General features: G+C 44.7%; 1 protein-coding gene and 1 long non-coding RNA gene across 2 annotated transcripts in view; both read right to left on the bottom strand.

Moving 5' to 3' along the window:
• LOC126992372 (cell death abnormality protein 1-like) overlaps positions 1-21,106 on the bottom strand; it is a 51,463-nt gene that overhangs the window by 24,095 nt on the left and 6,262 nt on the right. Inside the window, exons 5-20 of the mRNA XM_050851086.1 lie at positions 20,695-20,856; positions 19,382-19,531; positions 17,027-17,149; positions 16,037-16,165; positions 14,894-15,022; positions 13,697-13,822; positions 13,464-13,592; positions 13,036-13,161; positions 12,243-12,371; positions 11,052-11,180; positions 9,484-9,615; positions 6,445-6,564; positions 4,968-5,090; positions 4,107-4,229; positions 3,340-3,462; positions 2,043-2,165 (exon numbers count right to left, since the gene is read on the bottom strand). Coding sequence (XP_050707043.1) covers positions 2,043-2,165; positions 3,340-3,462; positions 4,107-4,229; positions 4,968-5,090; positions 6,445-6,564; positions 9,484-9,615; positions 11,052-11,180; positions 12,243-12,371; positions 13,036-13,161; positions 13,464-13,592; positions 13,697-13,822; positions 14,894-15,022; positions 16,037-16,165; positions 17,027-17,149; positions 19,382-19,531; positions 20,695-20,856 — 2,076 coding nt within the window. The remainder of the gene's footprint in view (positions 1-2,042; positions 2,166-3,339; positions 3,463-4,106; positions 4,230-4,967; positions 5,091-6,444; positions 6,565-9,483; positions 9,616-11,051; positions 11,181-12,242; positions 12,372-13,035; positions 13,162-13,463; positions 13,593-13,696; positions 13,823-14,893; positions 15,023-16,036; positions 16,166-17,026; positions 17,150-19,381; positions 19,532-20,694; positions 20,857-21,106) is intronic.
• Positions 7,598-9,342, bottom strand: LOC126992382 (uncharacterized). Its single transcript, XR_007746509.1, has 3 exons — positions 8,544-9,342; positions 8,040-8,207; positions 7,598-7,983 (listed from the first exon to the last, which is right to left on the bottom strand). It is a non-coding gene; the product is annotated as an uncharacterized LOC126992382 (long non-coding RNA).

Here is a 21,106-nt window from a genome sequence, read left to right as displayed (position 1 = left end):
AGAAGAGTAACTGAAAGAAAGAGAGAGAGAGAGAGGAATGGAGAATACAACAGTGGAGAAGAGTGACTGAAAGAGAGAGGAATGGAGAATACAACAGTGGAGAAGAGTAACTGAAAGAAAGGAGGAAAGAGAGAGAGAGAGACATGGAGAATACAATAGTGGAGAAGAGTAACTGAAAGAAAGGAGGAAAGAGAGAGAGATACATGGAGAATACAACAGTGGAGAGGAGTGACTGAAAGAAAGGAGGAAAGAGAGAGAGAGACATGGAGAATACAATAGTGGAGAAGAGTAACTGAAAGAAAGGAGGAAAGAGAGAGAGATACATGGAGAATACAACAGTGGAGAGGAGTGACTGAAAGAAAGGAGGAAAGAGAGAGAGAGAGACATGGAGAATACAACAGTGGAGAGGAGTGACTGCAAGAAAGGAGGAAAGAGAGAGAGAGGGACATGGAGAATACAACAGTGGAGAGGAGTGACAGAAAGAAAGGAGGAAAGAGAGAGAGATACATGGAGAATACAACAGTGGAGAAGAGTGACAGAAAGAAAGGAGGAAAGAGAGAGAGATACATGGAGAATACAACAGTGGAGAAGAGTGACAGAAAGAAAGGAGGAAAGAGAGAGACATGGAGAATACAACAGTGGAGAAGAGTAACTGAAAGAAAGGAGGAAAGAGAGAGAGAGGAATGGAGAATACAATAGTGGAGAGGAGTGACTGAAAGAAAGGAGGAAAGAGAGAGAGAGAGACATGGAGAATACAACAGTGGAGAGGAGTGACAGAAAGAAAGGAGGAAAGAGAGAGAGATACATGGAGAATACAACAGTGGAGAAGAGTGACAGAAAGAAAGGAGGAAAGAGAGAGACATGGAGAATACAACAGTGGAGAAGAGTGACAGAAAGAAAGGAGGAAAGAGAGAGACATGGAGAATACAACAGTGGAGAAGAGTGACAGAAAGAAAGGAGGAAAGAGAGAGAGATACATGGAGAATACAACAGTGGAGAAGAGTGACAGAAAGAAAGGAGGAAAGAGAGAGAGATACATGGAGAATACAACAGTGGAGAAGAGTGACAGAAAGAAAGGAGGAAAGAGAGAGAGATACATGGAGAATACAACAGTGGAGAAGAGTGACAGAAAGAAAGGAGGAAAGAGAGAGAGATACATGGAGAATACAACAGTGGAGAAGAGTGACAGAAAGAAAGGAGGAAAGAGAGAGACATGGAGAATACAACAGTGGAGAAGAGTAACTGAAAGAAAGGAGGAAAGAGAGAGAGAGGAATGGAGAATACAACAGTGGAGAGGAGTGACTGAAAGAAAGGAGGAAAGAGAGAGAGAGGAATGGAGAATACAACAGTGGAGAGGAGTGACTGAAAGAAAGGAGGAAAGAGAGAGAGAGACATGGAGAATACAACAGTGGAGAGGAGTGACAGAAAGAAAGAAAGAAAGAGAGAAAGAAAGAAAGAGAGGAATGAGAAATACAACAGAATGGAAAGGAGTAACAGGAAAAGAAAGTAAGTAAGAAAGAAAGAAAGAAAGAAAGAGAGAAAGTGATGGGAAACTCAACTTAGAGAAAAAAAGGAAGAAAGAAAGTAAAGAAAGATAGATGGGAAATACAAGATAGTGAGGAGGAATACCAGAAAATTAGAAAGAGAAAGAAAGAAAGAAAGAAAGAAAGAGACATGAGAAATAGAACAAAATAATGAGGAAAGAAAGAAAGATAGAGAGATAAACAGAGAGAGAGAGAGAGAGAGAGAGAGAGAGAGAGAGAGAGAGAGAGAGAGAGAGAGAGAGAGAGAGAGAGAGAGAGAGAGAGAGAGAGAGAGAGAGAGAGAGAGAGAGAGAGAGAGAGAGAGAGAGAGAGGAACACAACAGACCAGGGAAAACACTAAAACAAACAGGAAAACAACACAGAGGACGCAAACAGGAAAACAACAGAGGACACAAACAGCATTTAAAACAGGGGACACAAACAGGACTCAAAATAAACATAAAACAACACAGGGGACACAAACACCACTCAAAGACCAACACAAGAGGGGTGACGTACGCTTGGGCAGGCAGCATCGGCAGTCCCGCCCCTCGCACAAGCCCTCCAGCGTAAGATTCTCGTCCGGACACCTCTGCGTACAGTACCCGCCCACCTCCGTACAAGACCCCTTCGCCGTGCAGACTGGAGAGTGAGGACACGGAAAGGGTATTAGTACGGTGGTCCAGTGTGACGTTTAGGGAGTGTGAGGGAGTTTGAGAGGAGTGGCCACATGGATGAGCGGCCGGCCAGACCACGTGTGACATTTCATGAGGGTTCGTGTGGCAGACTGGGAGTACATGGTTGCCGCTTACAATTTTCAAACTTGTATTAGTAAAGGAGACCGCACATCTTGGTGGTGAATTGTCCTCACCGCACATCTTGGTGATCATGAATACATTACCCCGCTTCTTGGATATCCTGTACAGTACTTTCTTACCTGTTACAGTATATTTACAGCAATGAATTACGAGGCTGATTCACACACTATGTCAGGTATAAGAATGGGTGTAATTTTGTCCAGAGTACCACAAGCAGCAGTCACTCCATGGATGCGGTACTCTAAGGGCAAGCGCCTCCATGTTAGGCGCTGCACCCTCGTATTTGTACCTCACGGCTTGAACAATATGGCGGCCGGTTTGACAGCTGAGATCACGAAAACTGTCTTCACTCACCAGTACAGCGCGCTCGGGGCTGTGGGCCTCTCCACCTCCATGTGTCCTGCCCTTCACGTCCCTTCCCTTGCTTTCCTCTCCTTCCCTTCCCTGTCTGTCATCTCCCTTACATTTCCACGACCTTCTTTCTTCTTTTCATTCCCTTTCCTTTCTCTTCTTCATTCCTTTCCCTGCTTTCCTTCCTTACCCTTCCCATCCTTTAACTGATTTCCTCTCCCTCCCTTCTCTTTCTCTCGTTTCTTCCATTTCCACGCCCTTCTTTCTTCTTTCCCTTTCTCTTCTTCCTTCCTTTCCCTGCATTCCTCACCTTCCCTTTCCTTCCTTACCCTTCCCTTTCCTTTCCCTCATTATCCTCCCATTTCCTTCTTCTTTTCCCTTCCCTTTCCTATCTCTGCTTTCCTCCCCTCTCCTTTCCTTCCTTACCCTTTCCTTTCCATCATCTTCCTGCCATTTCCACGCCTTTCTTTCATCTTTCCCTCCCTTCTCTTCTTCTTCGTTTCCCAGCGCATAAGAACACACAACTATCCCTGCATCCATTTGAATATAACACGGCTCTTTCAGTATAAATAGCAGCATAGCGCCTCTGATGAAGGGTTCCCCCACTCTCCTCTTCTACGAGAATGGCACATCGGCACTCTACTCACCGGGGTCGAAGCAGCAGGTACAGTTGTCACCCGCGCAGAGGCCGTCCACGAAGAACCACTCGGTACAGGATTGGGTACAGTAGCCGCCCTTCGCGAGACAGCGCTGATCGGGTACACACACAGCTGCGGGGTGGGTTGGGGGGAAGGGGATGACACACACACACACACACACACACACACACACACACACACACACACACACACACACACACACACCTCTTTTTTTTTTTTTTTTCTTTGTTTATTCTCCTTGTGCTGTTTCCTTTACCATAACAAAACACACACACACACACACACACACACACACACACACACACACACACACACACACACACACACACACACACACACACACACACTTCTTTAGGCCATTCATTTTTCTTGTATTTGTTTTGAGGGGGCAGCGAATGTTTTTTTTTTTTTTTGCTGTTTTCTTCACCATAACAAAACACACACACACACACACACACACACACACACACACACACACACACCTCTTCAAGCCATCCCTTCTGTTTGTTTTGTAAAGGAAGAACCAAGTAGCGGTCTTTGTGTGTGTGTGTGTGTGTGTGTGTGTGTGTGTGTGTGTGTGTTTTATCTATTGCCCTTGGAGTTGTTTCCTTTACCATAAAACACACATCATATCAGCGAGCTTTTCCTGTTTGTTTTATCTTCGTCTGTTCCCTTCAAGCTGTTCCCTACGCTATTAAAACACACATCACAGAAATAAGTCAGTCACCCCTTCACTCCCTCACTCCCATACTCACGGGCGCTAAGACAACACTTGCAATCGTCCGCTGCGCTGCACAGTTTGGGCACCACACTTCCTTCATTGCATTTCTTGGCGCAGAACCCTCCCACGGCAGAGCATTTGGTGTCCGCCGAGCACTCTAGGGAAGGGAGGTCAGGGGTGGGGTAAGGTTAGGCCTGGACGGTGTGAGGGTGTTCGAGAATAAAGGTTTGGAATGAAGTTAGAGGAGAGCAGTGATTCTTAAGGTTTATATTCTATCATGCCCTCTCTAGAAATGAATCCTTCCATAGAGTCTGTGGGGCCTGACTATCTATGTAAATCTATGTAAATCTCTACCAGCATCTTCAATCTTTCATCCCTGTGCTGTCCAAATCCCTTAAGCAAGAGATAACCAGCATCTTCACTCTTTCATCCCTGTGCTGTCCAAATCCCTTAAGCAAGAGATAACCAGCATCTTCACTCTTTCATCCCTGTGCTGTCCAAATCCCTTATGCAAGAGTTTACCAGCACATTCACTCTTTCATCCTTGTGCTGTCCAAATCCCTTATGCAAGAGTTAACCAGCATCTTCACTCTTTCATCCCTGTGCTGTCCAAATCCCTTATGCAAGAGTTAACCAGCATCTTCACTCTTTCATCCCTGTGCTGTCCAAATCCCTTATGCAAGAGTTAACCAGCATCTTCACTCTTTCATCCCTGTGCTGTCCAAATCCCTTATGCAAGAGTTAACCAGCATCTTCACTCGTCTGGATCAGTCTCTGCGTGGTCTGGATATCTATGCAAATCGCTGTAAATCTCTATCTAGGTAACTCGTTTACTTAGGTTTAGGGGTCTGTCTGTGGGGCCTGGATATCTATGTGAATCTATGTAAGCACTCACGGGCGACGAAGCAGCACTTGCAGTTCGTCCCCTCGCAGAGCCCAGGCAGGGAGTCGCCGTCGGGGCAGTCCTTGGTGCAGCGGCCGCCCTTCTCGTTGCAGGCGGCCGAGCCTTTGCACTCATCTGTAGGAGGGAGAAGTATATAAGTCGGTATTACAAGACATTCGCTTCTCACATCAACTATTTCTAAAGGTCAAAGAGGGGGTCAGTCGGGTTCTAATGAGTGTTTCTTCAGGTTCACGGCACAGAGGAAGGGTCAAACTACCACCAGAGCCATAGAACTACTCCTGGAAATGCCCACAACTCCTAAGAAAGCCTTGTCAAATATGTGTTCTTGGGCGGCGAAATGTCTTAATACGACCCATTTATAATATGTTGCAGGAGGAGCCTTTGATCTTCCCTGGATGCTTAGTTTTCCCTCCTTATAAACTGACTAACTGGGCAAAGGTGAACGATGACAATAGGAAGCACCAACACCTCTTTCTTATCAAGGGGGCTTCGTGGTGCAGTGGTTAGCACACTCGGCTCACAACCGAGAGAGCCCGGGTTCGATTCCCGGGCGGAGTTGAAAAAATTGGGTGGCTTTTCCGATACCCTACGCCCCTGTCCACCCAGCAGTGAATGGGTACCAGGTATTAATCGGGGTTTGTGTCCCGTCTCCTGGGGTCTGTTCCCTTCTCCTATAATTCCTTCCCCTTCTGTCTCTCTCCGGCATATGACCACAGATGTTACACCGACTAAACCAAACTTTCCCTTCTCCTATAATTCCTTCCCCTTCTGTCTCTCTCTCCGGCATATGACCACAGATGTTGCGCCGACTAAACGAAACTTTCCCTTCTATAATTCCTTCCCCTTCTGTCTCTCTCCGGCATATGACCACAGATGTTGCGCCGACTAAACGAAACTTTCCCTTCTCCTATAATTCCTTCCCCTTCTGTCTCTCTCCGGCATATGACCACAGATGTTGCGCCGACTAAACGAAACTTTCCCTCCTCCTATAATTCCTTCCCCTTCTGTCTGTCTCCGGCATATGACCACAGATGTTGCGCCGACTGAACCAAACTTTCCCTTCTCCTATAATTCCTTCCCCTTCTGTCTCTCTCCGGCATATGACCACAGATGTTGCGCCGACTAAACCAAACTTTCCCTTCTCCTAAAATTCCTTCCCCTTCTGTCTCTCTCCGGCATATGACCACAGATGTTGCGCCGACTAAACCAAACTTTCCCTTCTCCTATAATTCCTTCCCCTTCTGTATCTCTCCGGCATATGACCACAGATGTTGCGCCGACTAAACCAAACTTTCCCTTCTCCTATAATTCCTTCCCCTCCTGTCTCTCTCCGGCATATGACCACAGATGTTGCGCCGACTAAACCAAACTTTTTTTCCTTCTTATCAAACCTTCACCCCGACACTAACCTAACCAACACCCCATCACACCTACCCACCCAGCACATGCCCTGAACACAAGTACTCACGTTGGAACACACAGCACTGGCAGCCTTCACCGATGCAGCGCCTCGGCACCTCCGTTCCACCGCAGCAGGAGTGAGTGCAGTAACCCCCCACTTCGCTACAGGTGGAGTTTGCCGCGCACTCTGAGCAGGGAGGGAGTGAGAGAGTGGATAAGTACGGCACGAAACTATAGGAGGAAGAGAGGTAGGAGGAGGAGGAGGAGGAGGAGACTGAAAAGAAGGAGGAGGAGGAGGAGGAGGACGTAGGAAGGGGTTAGCAAGGCAAGGAGGAAATGGATAGGCAGGGAGTGGATAGGTTGTTGTTATTGTTGTTGTTGTTGTTGTTGTTGTTGTTGTTGGTGGTGGTGGTGGTGGTGGTGCTTCGGTAACTAATGTCTGTTTGTCTGTTCGATGTCTGTTTTATACGTGTTTCTTTGTTTTAATGTATGTATGCCTGGTATGGTGTCTGTTGCGTGCGTGCGTGTGTGTGTGTGTGTGTGTGTGTGTGTGTGTGTGTGTGTGTGTGTGTGTGTGTGTGTGTGTGTGTGTGTGTTGATCTCTGTTGGTCTGTTAGCTTGTATGTCTGTTTGTGTGTGTGTCTATGTCTGTTAGTAAGCCTGTTTTTATTGGTCATTCTCTCTCTCTCTCTCTCTCTCTCTCTCTCTCTCTCTCTCTCTCTCTCTCTCTCTCTCTCTCTCTCTCTCTCTCTCTCTCTCTCTCTCTCTCTCTCTCTCTCTCTCTCTCTCTCTCTCTCTCTCTCTCTCTCTCTCTCGCATCATAACAAAATAACATCAGTAAAAACATTAGGAGTCTGCAAGGGGTCAGTCAATCTTCAAAAAGCAGCTCATGTACGACTATCTCCATCTATCTATCTATTTATCTGTTCAGCATCTTCACTCTTTCATCCCTGTGCTGTCCAAATCCCTTATGCAAGAGTTAACCAGCATCTTCACTCTTTCATCCCTGTGCTGTCCAACTCCCTTATGCAAGAGTTAACCAGCATCTTCACTCTTTCATCCCTGTGCTGTCCAACTCCCTTATGCAAGAGTTAACCAGCATCTTCACTCTTTCATCCCTGTGTTGTCCAAATCCCTTATGCAAGAGTTAACCAGCATCTTCACTCTTTCATCCCTGTGCTATCCAGATCCCTTATGCAAGAGTTAACCAGCATCTTCACTCTTTCATCCCTGTGCTGTCCAAATCCCTTATGCAAGAGTTAACCAGCATCTACACTCTTTCATCCCTGTGCTGTCCAAATCCCTTATGCAAGAGTTAACCAGCATCTTCACTCTTTCATCCCTGTGCTGTCCAAATCCCTTATGCAAGAGTTAACCAGCATCTTCACTCTTTCATCCCTGTGCTGTCCAAATCCCTTCTGCAAGAGTTAACCAGCATCTTCACTCTTTCATCCCTGTGTTGTCCAAATCCCTTATGCAAGAGTTAACCAGCATCTTCACTCTTTCATCCCTGTGCTGTCCAAATCCCTTATGCAAGAGTTAACCAGCATCTTCACTCTTTCATCCCTGTGCTGTCCAAATCCCTTATGCAAGAGTTAACCAGCATCTTCACTCTTTCATCCCTGTGCTGTCCAAATCCATTATGCAAGAGTTAACCAGCACCTTCACTCTTTCATCCCTGTGCTGTCCAAATCCCTTATGCAAGAGTTAACCAGCATCTTCACTCTTTCATCCCTGTGCTGTCCAAATCCCTTATGCAAGAGTTAACCAGCACCTTCACTCTTTCATCCCTGTGCTGCCCAAATCCCTTATGCAAGAGTTAACCAGCATCTTCACTCTTTCATCCCTGTGCTGTCCAAATCCCTTATGCAGGAGTTAACCAGCATCTTCACTCTTTCATCCCTGTGCTGCCCAAATCCCTTATGCAAGAGTTAACCAGCATCTTCACTCTTTCATCCCTGTGCTGTCCAAATCCCTTATGCAAGAGTTAACCAGCATATCCACTCTTTCATCCCTGTGCTGTCCAAATCCCTTATGCAAGAGTTACCCAGCATCTTCACTCTTTCATCCCTGTGCTGCCCAAATCCCTTATGCAAGAGTTAACCAGCATCTTCACTCTTTCATCCCTGTGCTGTCCAAATCCCTTATGCAAGAGTTAACCAGCACCTTCACTCTTTCATCCCTGTGCTGTCCAAATCCCTTATGCAAGAGTTAACCAGCATTTTCACTCTTTCATCCCTGTGCTGCCCAAATCCCTTATGCAAGAGTTAACCAGCATCTTCACTCTTTCATCCCTGTGCTGTCCAAATCCCTTATGCAAGAGCTAACCAGCATCTTCACTCTTTCATCCCTGTGCTGCCCAAATCCCTTATGCAAGAGTTAACCAGCATCTTCACTCTTTCATCCCTGTGCTGTCCAAATCCCTTATGCAAGAGTTAACCAGCATCTTCACTCTTTCATCCCTGTGCTGTCCAAATCCCTTATGCAAGAGTTAACCAGCATCTTCACTCTTTCATCCCTGTGCTGCCCAAATCCCTTATGCAAGAGTTAACCAGCATCTTCACTCTTTCATTCCTGTGCTGTCCAAATCCCTTATGCAAGAGTTAACCAGCATATCCACTCTTTCATCCCTGTGCTGTCCAAATCCCTTATGTAAGAGTTAACCAGCATCTTCACTCTTTCATCCCTGTGCTGTCCAAATCCCTTATGCAAGAGTTAACCAGCATCTTCACTCTTTCATCCCTGTGCTGTCCAAATCCCTTATGCAAGAGTTAACCACCATCTTCACTCTTTCATCCCTGTGCTGTCCAAATCCCTTATGCAAGAGTTAACCAGCATCTACACTCTTTCATCCCTGAGCTATCCAAATCCCTTACCCAAGCGTCAACAAGCATTCTCACTATTTCTTCCCTACACTGTCCAAATCCCTTATGCAAGAGTTAACCAGCATCTACACTCTTTCATCCCTGAGCTATCCAAATCCCTTATGCAAGAGTTAACCAGCATCTACACTCTTTCATCCCTGTGCTGTCCAAATCCCTTATGCTCTGTTCATTCATAACTTATCTTGCCACACACACACACACACACACACACACACACTCACGGTAATTGAAGCAGCACTCGCAGTTCTTCCCGTCACACAGCCCGGGCATTTGTCTCCCATCCGGACAGTCGTAGGCACAGTAGCCACCCTTATCCGTGCACTGGGTGGTGTGTGTGCAGGTTGGTGGCGGCGCTGAGAAATGCTAAGGGTAATATTCTCCACTTTTCTCCACTTTCCACTTGTTGTTCCTCCACCTCCTTATATTCACTTATAGGCCTGTCTCTCCTCTTTCTATCCACACTATCCCTGTCCTCCTATCTTCATCCTTTCTTCTGTTATTCCTGTTTTTATCAAGGACTATGACTCCTCTCCTACCACCTTTCTCTGAGACGGAAGATATTTTGCCCCGTATTCCACTTCACTTTTCTCTACTTTCCACTTACTGTTCCTCCACTTCCTCCCATCCAGTTATAGGCCTGACTTTCTTCTTTCTATCCACATTATCAGCATTCTCCTATCTTTATCCGTTTCTCTGTAATTCCTGTTTTTATTAAGGACTATGCCTCATCTCCTACCCCCAGTCTCTGAGAGTTAAGAAATTGCTATCCTTATTCAAATCCACTTTACCCCAATTTCCACTTATCATTCTTTACCCTCCTTATGGCCACTTATAGGCCTCAGGGACGGGGTGAATACAAGAACTGTGCATTCGAATACGAATACGAATACTTCATATTTATACGAATACAAATACGAATACTTCATGAGAGTATTCGTGAATGCATTCATGAATACTTTTCGTTGAAAATAACTTTTTTCATGTAGGAAGCTCGGCAATGAGCCAAATATGGTGCTAAAGTTATTCAAGAGTAAAATGACGTCATGAACTGATGCCAGTATTCTGTACGTGTTTGTCACACCCAGACATGTTTGTTTTACAAAATTTTCAAGTATATATCCAAAGTGTACTGAAGGAAACAACAAATACCCACATCAAATCAAAATAGCCAAGTCTTTTCTAGTATGCTGCTGTAGATCTCACTTCTATTTTATATATATATATATATATATATATATATATATATATATATATATATATATATATATATATATATATATATATATATATATATATATATATGTGTGTGTGTGTGTGTGTGTGTGTGTGTGTGTGTGTGTTTAACACACCGCCTACCACTGGCAAGGGGCAACTGAGGGCCGCCGGCCGCCAGACCCCAACAGTCACAGCGGCCACGCTAGTGAGCCTGTATCATACACGTCGGACAAACAGGAACGAAGATTTATAAGTTGGAAGGAACAATAAATATTATTTCTGATGATTGATTTAAGATTATTTGACATATTATTCGAAGAATACGAAAACTTTTCCCAAGTTTTCAAATACGAATGCGAATACTTTGATGTCAGATGACAAGTATTCGAATACGAATATGAATACACCCAAATGCTGTATTCGAATGTATTCAAATACGAATACCGAATACGAACACCCCATCCACTTATAGGCCTGTCTTTCCTCTTTTTATCGCCACTATTCGCATCCTTCTATCGTTATCCATTTCTCTGTTATTCCTGTTTTTATCCAGGACAAAATTCTCCGGACTCACTGTCGCGCACACAGCAGAGGCATCCCTTCCCCTCACACAGGGCCGCCACCACCTTCCCGGAGCCACACTCCTTCACGCACTCGCCCCCCAGCGCTGAGCATTGCTTGGACGCCGAGCACGTGTCACCTGCTGAGAAGGAGAGAAAAAAATGTGATTGAGTATGCTTCATTCCTTCACTTAATCCTTCACTTAATTAACCATTCTCAGAGAGGTAAGAAATTGTTACCCTTATTCAAATCCACTTTACTCCAAACTCCACTATTGTTCCTCCATTTCCTTACATCCACTTATGGCCTGTCTTTCCTCTTTCTATCCACACTATCAGCATCTTCCTATCTTTATCCGTTTCTCTGTAATTCCTGTTTTTATCAAGGAATATGCCTCATCTCCTAATACCATTCCCTGAGAAGTAAGAAATTGTTACTCTTATTCAAATCCACTTTACTCCAATTTTCACTTATTGTTCCTCCATTTCCTTATATCCACTTATAGGCCTGTTTTTTCTCTTTCTAACCACACTATCCCTGTCCTTCTATCTTCATCCTTTCTTCTGTTATTCCTGTTTTTATCAAGGAATATGCCTCATCTCCTATCACCATTCCCTGAGGTAAGAAATTGTTACCCTTATTCAAATCCACTTTACTCCAATGTCCACTTATCATTCTTCATCCTCCTTACATCCACTTATAGGCCTGTCATTCTTCTTTCTAATAACACTATCAGCATCTTCCTATCTTTATCCGTTTCTCTGTTATTCTTGTTTTTATTAAGGAATATGCCTCATCTCCTACCACCATTCTCTGAGAGGTAAGAAATTGTTACTCTTATTCAAATCCACTTTACTCCATTGTCCACTTATCATTCTTCACCCTCCTTACAGCCACTTATAGGCCTGTCATTCTTCTTTCTAATAACACTATCCGCATCATTCTAGCTTCATCCGTTTCTCTGTTATTCTTGTTTTTATCAAGGACTATGCCTCATCTAATATACCTTTCTCTGAGACGGAAGATATTTTGCCCCTTATTCAACCTCACTTTTCTCCACTTTCCACTAATTGTTCCTCGACCTCCCTGCAACCACTTATAGGACTGTCTTTCCTCTTTCTAATAACACTATCCGTATCCTTCTAGCTTCATCCATTTCTCTGTTATTTCTGTTTTTATCCAGGACAAAATTCTCCGGACTCACTGTCGCGTACACAGCAGAGGCATCCCTTCCCCTCACACAGGGCCGCCACCACCTTCCCGTAGCCACACTCCTTCACGCACTCGCCCCCCAGCGCTGAGCATTGCTTGGACGCCGAGCACTTGTCACCTGCTGAGAAGGAGAGAAAGAAATGTGATTGAATATGTTTCATTCCTTCACTTAATCCTTCACTTAATTAACCATTCTCTGAGAGGTAAGAAATTGTTACCCTAATTCAAATAAACTTTACTCCAATGTCCACTTATTGTTCCTCCACATCCTTATAGCCACTTATAGACCTGTCTTTCCTCTTTCTATCCCCACTATCAGTATCCTTCTATCTTTAATCATTTATCTGTTATTCCTGTTTTTATCAAGGAATATGCCTCATCTACTATCTTTCTCTGAGACGGAAGATATTTTGCCCCTTATTCAACTTCACTTTTTTCCACTTTTCACTAACTGTTCCTCCACTTCCTTCCACCCAGTTATAGGCCTGTCTTTCTTCTTTCTATCCACACAATCAGCATTCTTCTATCTTTAACCGTTTCTCTGTTATTCCTGTTTTTATCAAGGAATATGCCTCATCTCCTACCACCCTTCTCTAAGACGGAAGATATTTTGCCCCTTATTCAAATTCACTTTTCTCCACTTTCCACTTATTGTTCCTCCACTTCCTCACATCCACTTATAGGCCTGTCTTTCCTCTTTCCATCCACACTATCAGCTCCCTCCTATCTTTATCCGTTTCTCTGTTATTCCTGTTTTTATCCAGGACAAAATTCTCCGGGCTCACTGTCGCGCACACAGCAGAGGCATCCCTTCCCCTCACACAGGTCCGTCACCACCTTCCCGTAGCCACACTCCTTCACGCACTCGCCCCCCAGCGCTGAGCATTGCTTGGACGCCGAGCACTTGTCACCTGCTGAGAAGGAGAGAAAAAAATGTGATTGAGTAAGTTTCATTCCTTCACTTAATTAACCATTCTCAGAGAGGTAAGAAATTGTTACCCTTATTCAAATCCACTTTACTTCAATTTCCACTTATCATTCTTCACCCTCCTTACAGTCTCTTATAGGCCTGTCTTTCCTCTTTCTAATAACACTATCAGCATCTTCCTATCTTTAATCGTTTCTCTGTTATTCCTGTTTTTATCAAGGAATATGCCTCATCTCCTACCACCATTCTCTGAGAGGTAAGAAATTGTTCGTCTGGTCAACTCACGCAGACAACAGGTACAGGTGCTCCCCTCACACAGCCCCCACAGCTCCTCCTCGCCCTGGTCCGCCGCGCAGTATGTGTTGCAGGTTCCTCCTCGGGCCGTGCATTCATATTTCGGCTTGCAGGTCGGTGCTGGGGAAAGCCACTCAATCGTAATAGCTGTTTCTGGTCACTCTTAACACCCACACCCACCCACCCACACACACACACACACACACACACACACACACACTTACTAGAGGGCACGCAGCAAGTACACTCGTAGTCTTGACACACTCCCAGCACCTCCTTCTCCTCCTTCAAGTCACACACCGCCTTGCAGGAGCCGCCCAACTTGGAACACAGGGGGTCGACCGTACACTCTGCAGAGGACAAGACACTAAGTAACACTCTGGAGGGAGATGCAACACTTACTAACACTTGGAAGAGAGATGCAACACTTACTGACACTTGACACACTTACTAACGGTCTGCCAATCAAATACAACACTTACTAACACTTGGAAGAGAGATGCAACACTTACTGACACTTGACACACTTACTAACGGTCTACCAATGAAATACAACACTTACTAACACTTGGAAGAGATGCAACACTTAGTGACACTTGACACACTTACTAACGGTCTACCAATGAAATACAACACTTACTAACACTTGGAAGAGAGATGCAACACTTAGTGACACTTGACACACTTACTAACGGTCTGCCAATGAAATACAACACTTACTAACACTTGGAAGAGAGATGCAACACTTAGTGACACTTGACACACTTACTGACGCTCTGCCAAAGAAATACAACACTTACTAACACTTGGAAGAGATGCAACACTTACTGACACTTGACACACTTACTAACGCTCTGTCAAAGAAATACAACACTTACTAACACTGAATGGAGAGGAAGCAGCTCAAGGACAAAACATAAATAGAAAAAGAGCCCGCTAAGGTAGGCGGTGGCTGAGTGGTAGCGTGCTGGGCCCACATTCACCACGTGATGGACGACGCGGGTTCGAATCCCCACGCTACCACCTCGGATATTTCAGTCACCGCCGAGTGGCTTAAAACTACCCACATGCTGTCCTGAAGACCACCCATCAACCCGGACTCTAGAGGAAACCGTCCAAGTGAATCAAGAAGGAGTTCCTGGGGAGAAGATGGCACCACTATAAACACTTGCCTGCGCCATGACGGGCTGAGGCCAAACACCGTCCAGGCCCCTCAAGGAAGCCTACCGGCGCTATAGGTAAAAAACAACAAGAAACTGACCTCTCCTTTGGGCACTCATCTGTACTCTCTTCTACAACGGCAGTGATTAGCGGTCTTCTTTTCTCATTCATTTTTTGCCCTTGAGCTACTGCCCCATTACCGTAAAGAAAAGCCTGCACGCAAATGACCAAGAAATGAGGTTGCGAGCACACACACTCACTTTGGGCCGCGGCACAGCACACGCAGCTCCCAGCGCCACACAGACCCCAGAGCTTCTCCTCGGAGGCGTCACAGCTGTCCTTGCATGACCCACCCTTGTCGCTGCATCCTGCATATGGCGTACACTGGCCTGGGAAGGGAGGGCAACACGGTGGCTGTCAGGGGAAGATTACACACACACACACACACACACACACACACACACACACACAGACACGGATGGGCAGTTTCCTTTAGTCCGTGCCCCTGTGACCTGTCCAGTGTCTACCCAGCAGTGAATGGATGCCGGGGGTTGTCAGGGGTTGTGTCCCGCCCCTGGGTGTGAACTGCATTAGGGAAACTACAGTAACCCAATAACCATACATTCTTTGTTAGTAAGTGTTAGTAAGTGTCGGTAAGTGTTGGGAAGTAAGTCAGAGTGTTAATAAGTGTTAGTAAATGTTAGTAGAAGGAAAGGAGGAAAGGGAGTGTAGGAAGGGAAGGAATGAAAAGGAGGGAGGAAGGGAGAGAATGAAAATGTAAGACAGAGGAAAGAAAATAAGAAAATAAGAAAAAGGAGAAAGAGAGGAAAAACAAGGAAAGGAGGAAAAGAGAGGAACAGAAGAAAAAGAAAATATGAAATAAAAAAACAACGAAAGAGGGAGAAAGGGAATGTGAGAAAGAGGAGTAGAAAAGTAGAAAAGAAGAAACAGGAGAAAAAGAGGAAAAACATTGAAAGAAGGAAAAGAGAGGAACAGAAAGCAGACGAAGAAGAACGTAAGGAAAAGAAGAAGGGAAGAAAGAGAGAGAGAATTTAAGATGGAGGAAAGGAAAAGAAGAAAAAAAGAAGACAAATGATCAAAACAACACCCTCGATATCCTCAGGGAGTGTAGGAAGGAAAGCAGTCCTAAGGAAGAAAAAGAAGAAGAAGAAGAAGAAAAAGAAGATGAAGAAGAAAAAGCTGAAGAAGAAGAAGAAGATGAAGAAGAAGAAAAAGAAGAAGAAGAAGAAGAAGAAGAAGAAGAAGAAGAAGAATTTAAGAAGAAGAATTTAAGAAGATGAAGAAGAAGGAGAAAAAGAGGAAAAAGAAGAAAAAGAAGAGAGAGGAGATTATGACGAGAGAAATAACTGGCCACATCAACACATCAACCCACATATACTCACTCTTAGGGGGCGCGCAGCAGACACAGCCCTCGCCAGTACACAGCCCCCACAGCTTCTCCTCGTAAGCGCCACACTGGGCCTTGCAGCTTCCCCCCTGCAGGCTACACTTGACTTCTGGGGTACACTTGGCTGGAAAAGGGAGTGAGAAACCCCTTATGCAAGAGTTAACCAGCATCTTCACTCTTTCATCCCAGTGCTGTCCAAATCCCTTATGCAAGAGTTAACCAGCATCTCCACTCTTTCATCCCTGTGCTGTACAAATCCCTTATGCAAGAGTTAACCAGCATCTTCACTCTTTCATCCCTGTGCTGTCCAAATCCCTCATGCAAGAGTTAACCAGCATCTTCACTCTTTCATCCCAGTGCTGTCCAAATCCCTGATGCAAGAGTTAACCAGCATCTTCACTCTTTCATCCCTGTGCTGTCCAAATCCCTGATGCAAGAGTTAACCAGCATCTTCACTCTTTCATCCCTGTGCTGTCCAAATCCCTGATGCAAGAGTTAACCAGGATCTTCACTCTTTCATCCCTGTGCTGTCCAAATCCCTGACGCAAGAGTTAACCAGCATCTTCACTCTTTCATCCCTGTGCTGTCCAAATCCCTTATGCAAGAGTTAACCAGCATCTTCACTCTTTCATCCCAGTGCTGTCCAAATCCCTGATGCAAGAGTTAACCAGCATCTTCACTCTTTCATCCCTGTGCTGTCCAAATCCCTGATGCAAGAGTTAACCAGCATCTTCACTCTTTCATCCCTGTGCTGTCCAAATCCCTGATGCAAGAGTTAACCAGCATCTTCACTCTTTCATCCCAGTGCTGTCCAAATCCCTGATGCAAGAGTTAACCAGCATCTTCACTCTTTCATCCCTGTGCTGTCCAAATCCCTGATGCAAGAGTTAACCAGCATAAGTGGCTGTAACTCCATCGTAATAACTGTTTCTGGTCTATCTTAACACACACACACACACACACACACACACACACACACACTTACTAGAGGGCACACAGCAAGTACACAGGTAGCCTTGACACACTCCCAGCACCTCCTCCTCCTTCCTGGCACACACCGTCTTGCAGGAGCCGCCCAGCTTGGAACACTGGGGCTCGTACGAACACTCTGCGGAGGACAACACACTTAGTAACACTCTAGGAAGGGAGATGCAACAGTAAGTAACACTCTAGGAAGGGAGATACAACAGTAAGTAACACTCTAGGAAGGGAGATACAACAGTAAGTAACACTCTAGGAAGGGAGATACAACAGTAAGTAACACTCTAGGAAGGGAGATGCAACAGTAAGTAACACTCTAGGAAGGGAGATGCAACAGTAAGTAACACTCTAGGAAGGGAGATGCAACAGTAAGTAACACTCTAGGAAGGGAGATGCAACAGTAAGTAACACTCTAGGAAGGGAGATGCAACAGTAAGTAACACTCTAGGAAGGGAGATGCAACAGTAAGTAACACTCTAGGAAGGGAGATGCAACAGTAAGTAACACTCTAGGAAGGGAGATGCAACAGTAAGTAACACTCTAGGAAGGGAGATACAACAGTAAGTAACACTCTAGGAAGGGAGATGCAACAGTAAGTAACACTCTAGCAAGGGAGATACAACAGTAAGTAACACTCTAGCAAGGGAGATGCAACAGTAAGTACCACTCTAGGAAGGGAGATGCAACAGTAAGTAACACTCTAGGAAGGGAGATGCAACACTTACTGAATACTGACACTCTGGAATTTTTACTAACACTTTGGAAGGGAGATGCAACACTTACTAACACTTGGCACACTTACTAACTTACTATCTATCCATCTGTCTATCTATCTATCAACACACTGAGCACTTAAACACCAACACAACCACTCTTACTTACCAACACTTACTAATACTCTTACTTACTTACCAACAGTTACTAACACTCCTACTTACTAACACTTACTTACTTACCAACACTTACTGACACTTTCTAACACTCTTACTTACTTACCAACACTTACTAACACTTACTAACACTCCTACTTACTTACTAACACTTTCTAACACTCTTACATACTTACCAACACTTACTAACACTCCTACTTACTTACTAACACTTTCTAACAATCTTACTTACTTACCAACACTTACCAACACTTACTAACACTACTACTTACTTACTAACCCTTTCTAACACTCTTACTTACTTACCAACACTTACCAACACTTACTAACACTTACTAACACTCCTACTTATTAACACTTACTTACTTACTAACACTTACTAACAGTCTTACTTACTAACACTAACTAACACTCATACCTACTTACCAACACTTACTAACTTATTTACTAATATTTACTAACACACTTACCTACTTATTAACACTCATACTTACTTACCAACACTTACTAACACTCATACTTACTTACTAACACTATCAACGCTTACTAACACTTACTAACACTCCTAATTACTAACACTTACTTACTCACCAACGCTTACTAGCACTCATACTTACTTACTAACATTTACTAACACTCACTAACACTCCTACTTACTAACACTTACTTACTCACCAACACTTACTAACATTCATACTTACTTACTAACACTTACCTACTCACCAACACTTACTAACACTCATACTTACTTACTAACACTTACTAACACTCGAAAGGAAGACACATATACGTATTTGAAATTCTAAAGAAACTGAGGTCAATAAACTATCTATCTATCTATCTATCAACACAACGAACACTTCAGTACCAACGCAACACAGTTTTACCACCACTTATATTACCTTCCACTTACTTCACTTACTACCAACGCAACACACTGCCGGCACAACACATCCACCCTCGCCTCCTCTACTATAGTGTGTTCGGAGCATGAAGGAGGTTCAAGGTGTGGCAGATTCCTGAATTCCCATGAGTGCGGCGGTGCCAATTCGACCGCCAATTATCAGATTAGCATCGTCTCCCTACCTACCCACCCACAACCCACCTGTTTATCTCTCTCTCTCTCCCTCTCTCTCCCTCTCGACCCGGGGGAAGGACCTAAGGGGACACGCCGACCACCACCACCACCACCAAAATGTGGCAACATGGGAAAAAATCGCTGCCACATGTCATAGAATTTATACAGATCGTTGTTATAATCCTAAACATCGACACTCATTGTACTATGTAGCTTCCTGTACAATATACACTATATATAAAACATCACTTTGAAATAGCACATGGATGGGAAATAAGAGAAAGACGCATGTACGAAGATTGATTTGGCAGCATGGCTAGAGGTAAACGACGATACCAGCTCCACCCTGAACCGACTTCATGCTCTGAACAGACTATAATGCAACACTCACGCGGGGGCGGGGTCAGGGTCGGGAGGGCAACACAGCACGCGCAGTTCCCGGCACCACACAGCCCCCACAGCTTCTCTTCGTGACGAGCACACTTGGTCTTACAATTCCCGCCCTTGTCACTGCACTGTTGGCTGTAGGGCTCACACTTCTCTGTGGAGACGAAGAATATAGATCAATCCTCACATCAACTATTTATAAAGGTCAAAGAGGGGGTCAGTCAGGTTCTAATGAGTGTTTCTTTAGGTTCATGGTACAGAGGAAGGGTCAAACTACCACCAGGGTCATGAAAGTACCCCTGGATATCCCTCAAACGCCTATGAAAGCCTTGTCAAATATGTGTTTCTTAGGTTCATGGTACAGAGGAAGTGTCACACTACCACCAGGGTCATAAAAGTACCCCTGGATATCCCTCAAACTCCTACGATCGCCTTCTCAAATATGTGTTTCTTAGGTTCATGGTACAGAGGAAGGGTCACACTACCACCAGGGTCATAAAACTGTCCCTAGAAATGCCCACAACGCCTACGAAAGCCTTGTCAAATATGTGTTTCTTAGGTTCATGGTACAGAGGAAGGGTCACACTACCACCAGGGTCATAAAACTACCCCTGGAAATGCCCACAACGCCTACGAAAGCCTTGTCAAATATGTGTTTATTTAGGTTCATGGTACAGAGGAAGGGTCAAACTACCACCAGGGTCATGAAAGTACCCCTGGATATCCCTCAAACGCCTATGAAAGCCTTGTCAAATATGCGTTTCTTTAGGTTCATGGTACAGAGGAAGGGTCACAATACCAGCAGGGTCATCAAACTACCCCTGGATATGCCCACAACACCTACGAAAGGCTTGTCAAATGTGTTTCTTTAGGTTCATGGTACAGAGGAAGGGTCACACTACCACCAGGGTCATAAAACTACCCCTGGAAATGCCCACAACGCCTACGAAAGCCTTGTCAAATATGTGTTCCTTTAGGTTCATGGTACAGAGGAAGGATCACACTACCAGCAGGGTCATAAAACTACCCCTGGAAATGCCCACAACGCCTATGAAAGTCTTGTCAACTGTGTTTCTTAGGTTCATGGTACAGAGGAAGGGTCACTCTACCACCAGGGTCATAAAACTACCCTTGGAAATGCCTCAAACTCCTACGATCGCCTTGTCAAATATGTGTTTCTTTAGGTTCATGGTACAGAGGAAGGGTCACACGACCACCAGGGTCATAAAACTACCCCTGGAAATGCCCACAACGCCTACGAAAGCCTTGTCAAATATGCTTGGCCGGAGAAATGAAGAATACTGACTAAAGACTTACCTTCCTTTGTAGTCAGACAGCACTTGCAGGCCGAGGAAGGGCAGGTCGCGTGTTTTTCTTCCTGTTCCCCACCCCGACATTTCGTCTTGCAGCGGCCTCGTCCAGAGCAGGAACCACCTTGTCGACACTTCTTCTTCTTCTTCTTCTTCTTCTTGTTCTTGTCTTTTGGAACAGAATGAAGAAGGGTAAAAAAGATGGGAGAGTTACTTGGATTCTTCTCCTTTTTCTTCTTCTCGTTTCTCTCTCTCTCTCTCTCATCCTCCTTTCCCTTCTTTCCTCCCTTTCCCTTCCTCCTTCTCTTCCCTTTCCTTATTTCTTTCCTTCCTTTCCTCCTCCTCCTCCTCCTCTATCCTTCCCCTTTCTTACCCTCCTTTCCTTCTTTCCTTCCCTTTTCCTTCCTTCTTATGTCCTA

The sequence above is a fragment of the Eriocheir sinensis genome, unplaced genomic scaffold (assembly GCF_024679095.1).
Source record: "Eriocheir sinensis breed Jianghai 21 unplaced genomic scaffold, ASM2467909v1 Scaffold453, whole genome shotgun sequence".
Lineage (NCBI taxonomy): Eukaryota > Metazoa > Arthropoda > Malacostraca > Decapoda > Varunidae > Eriocheir > Eriocheir sinensis.
Note: the sequence above shows the minus strand (reverse complement) of the source record. Positions and strands in the feature narration are given on the sequence as shown.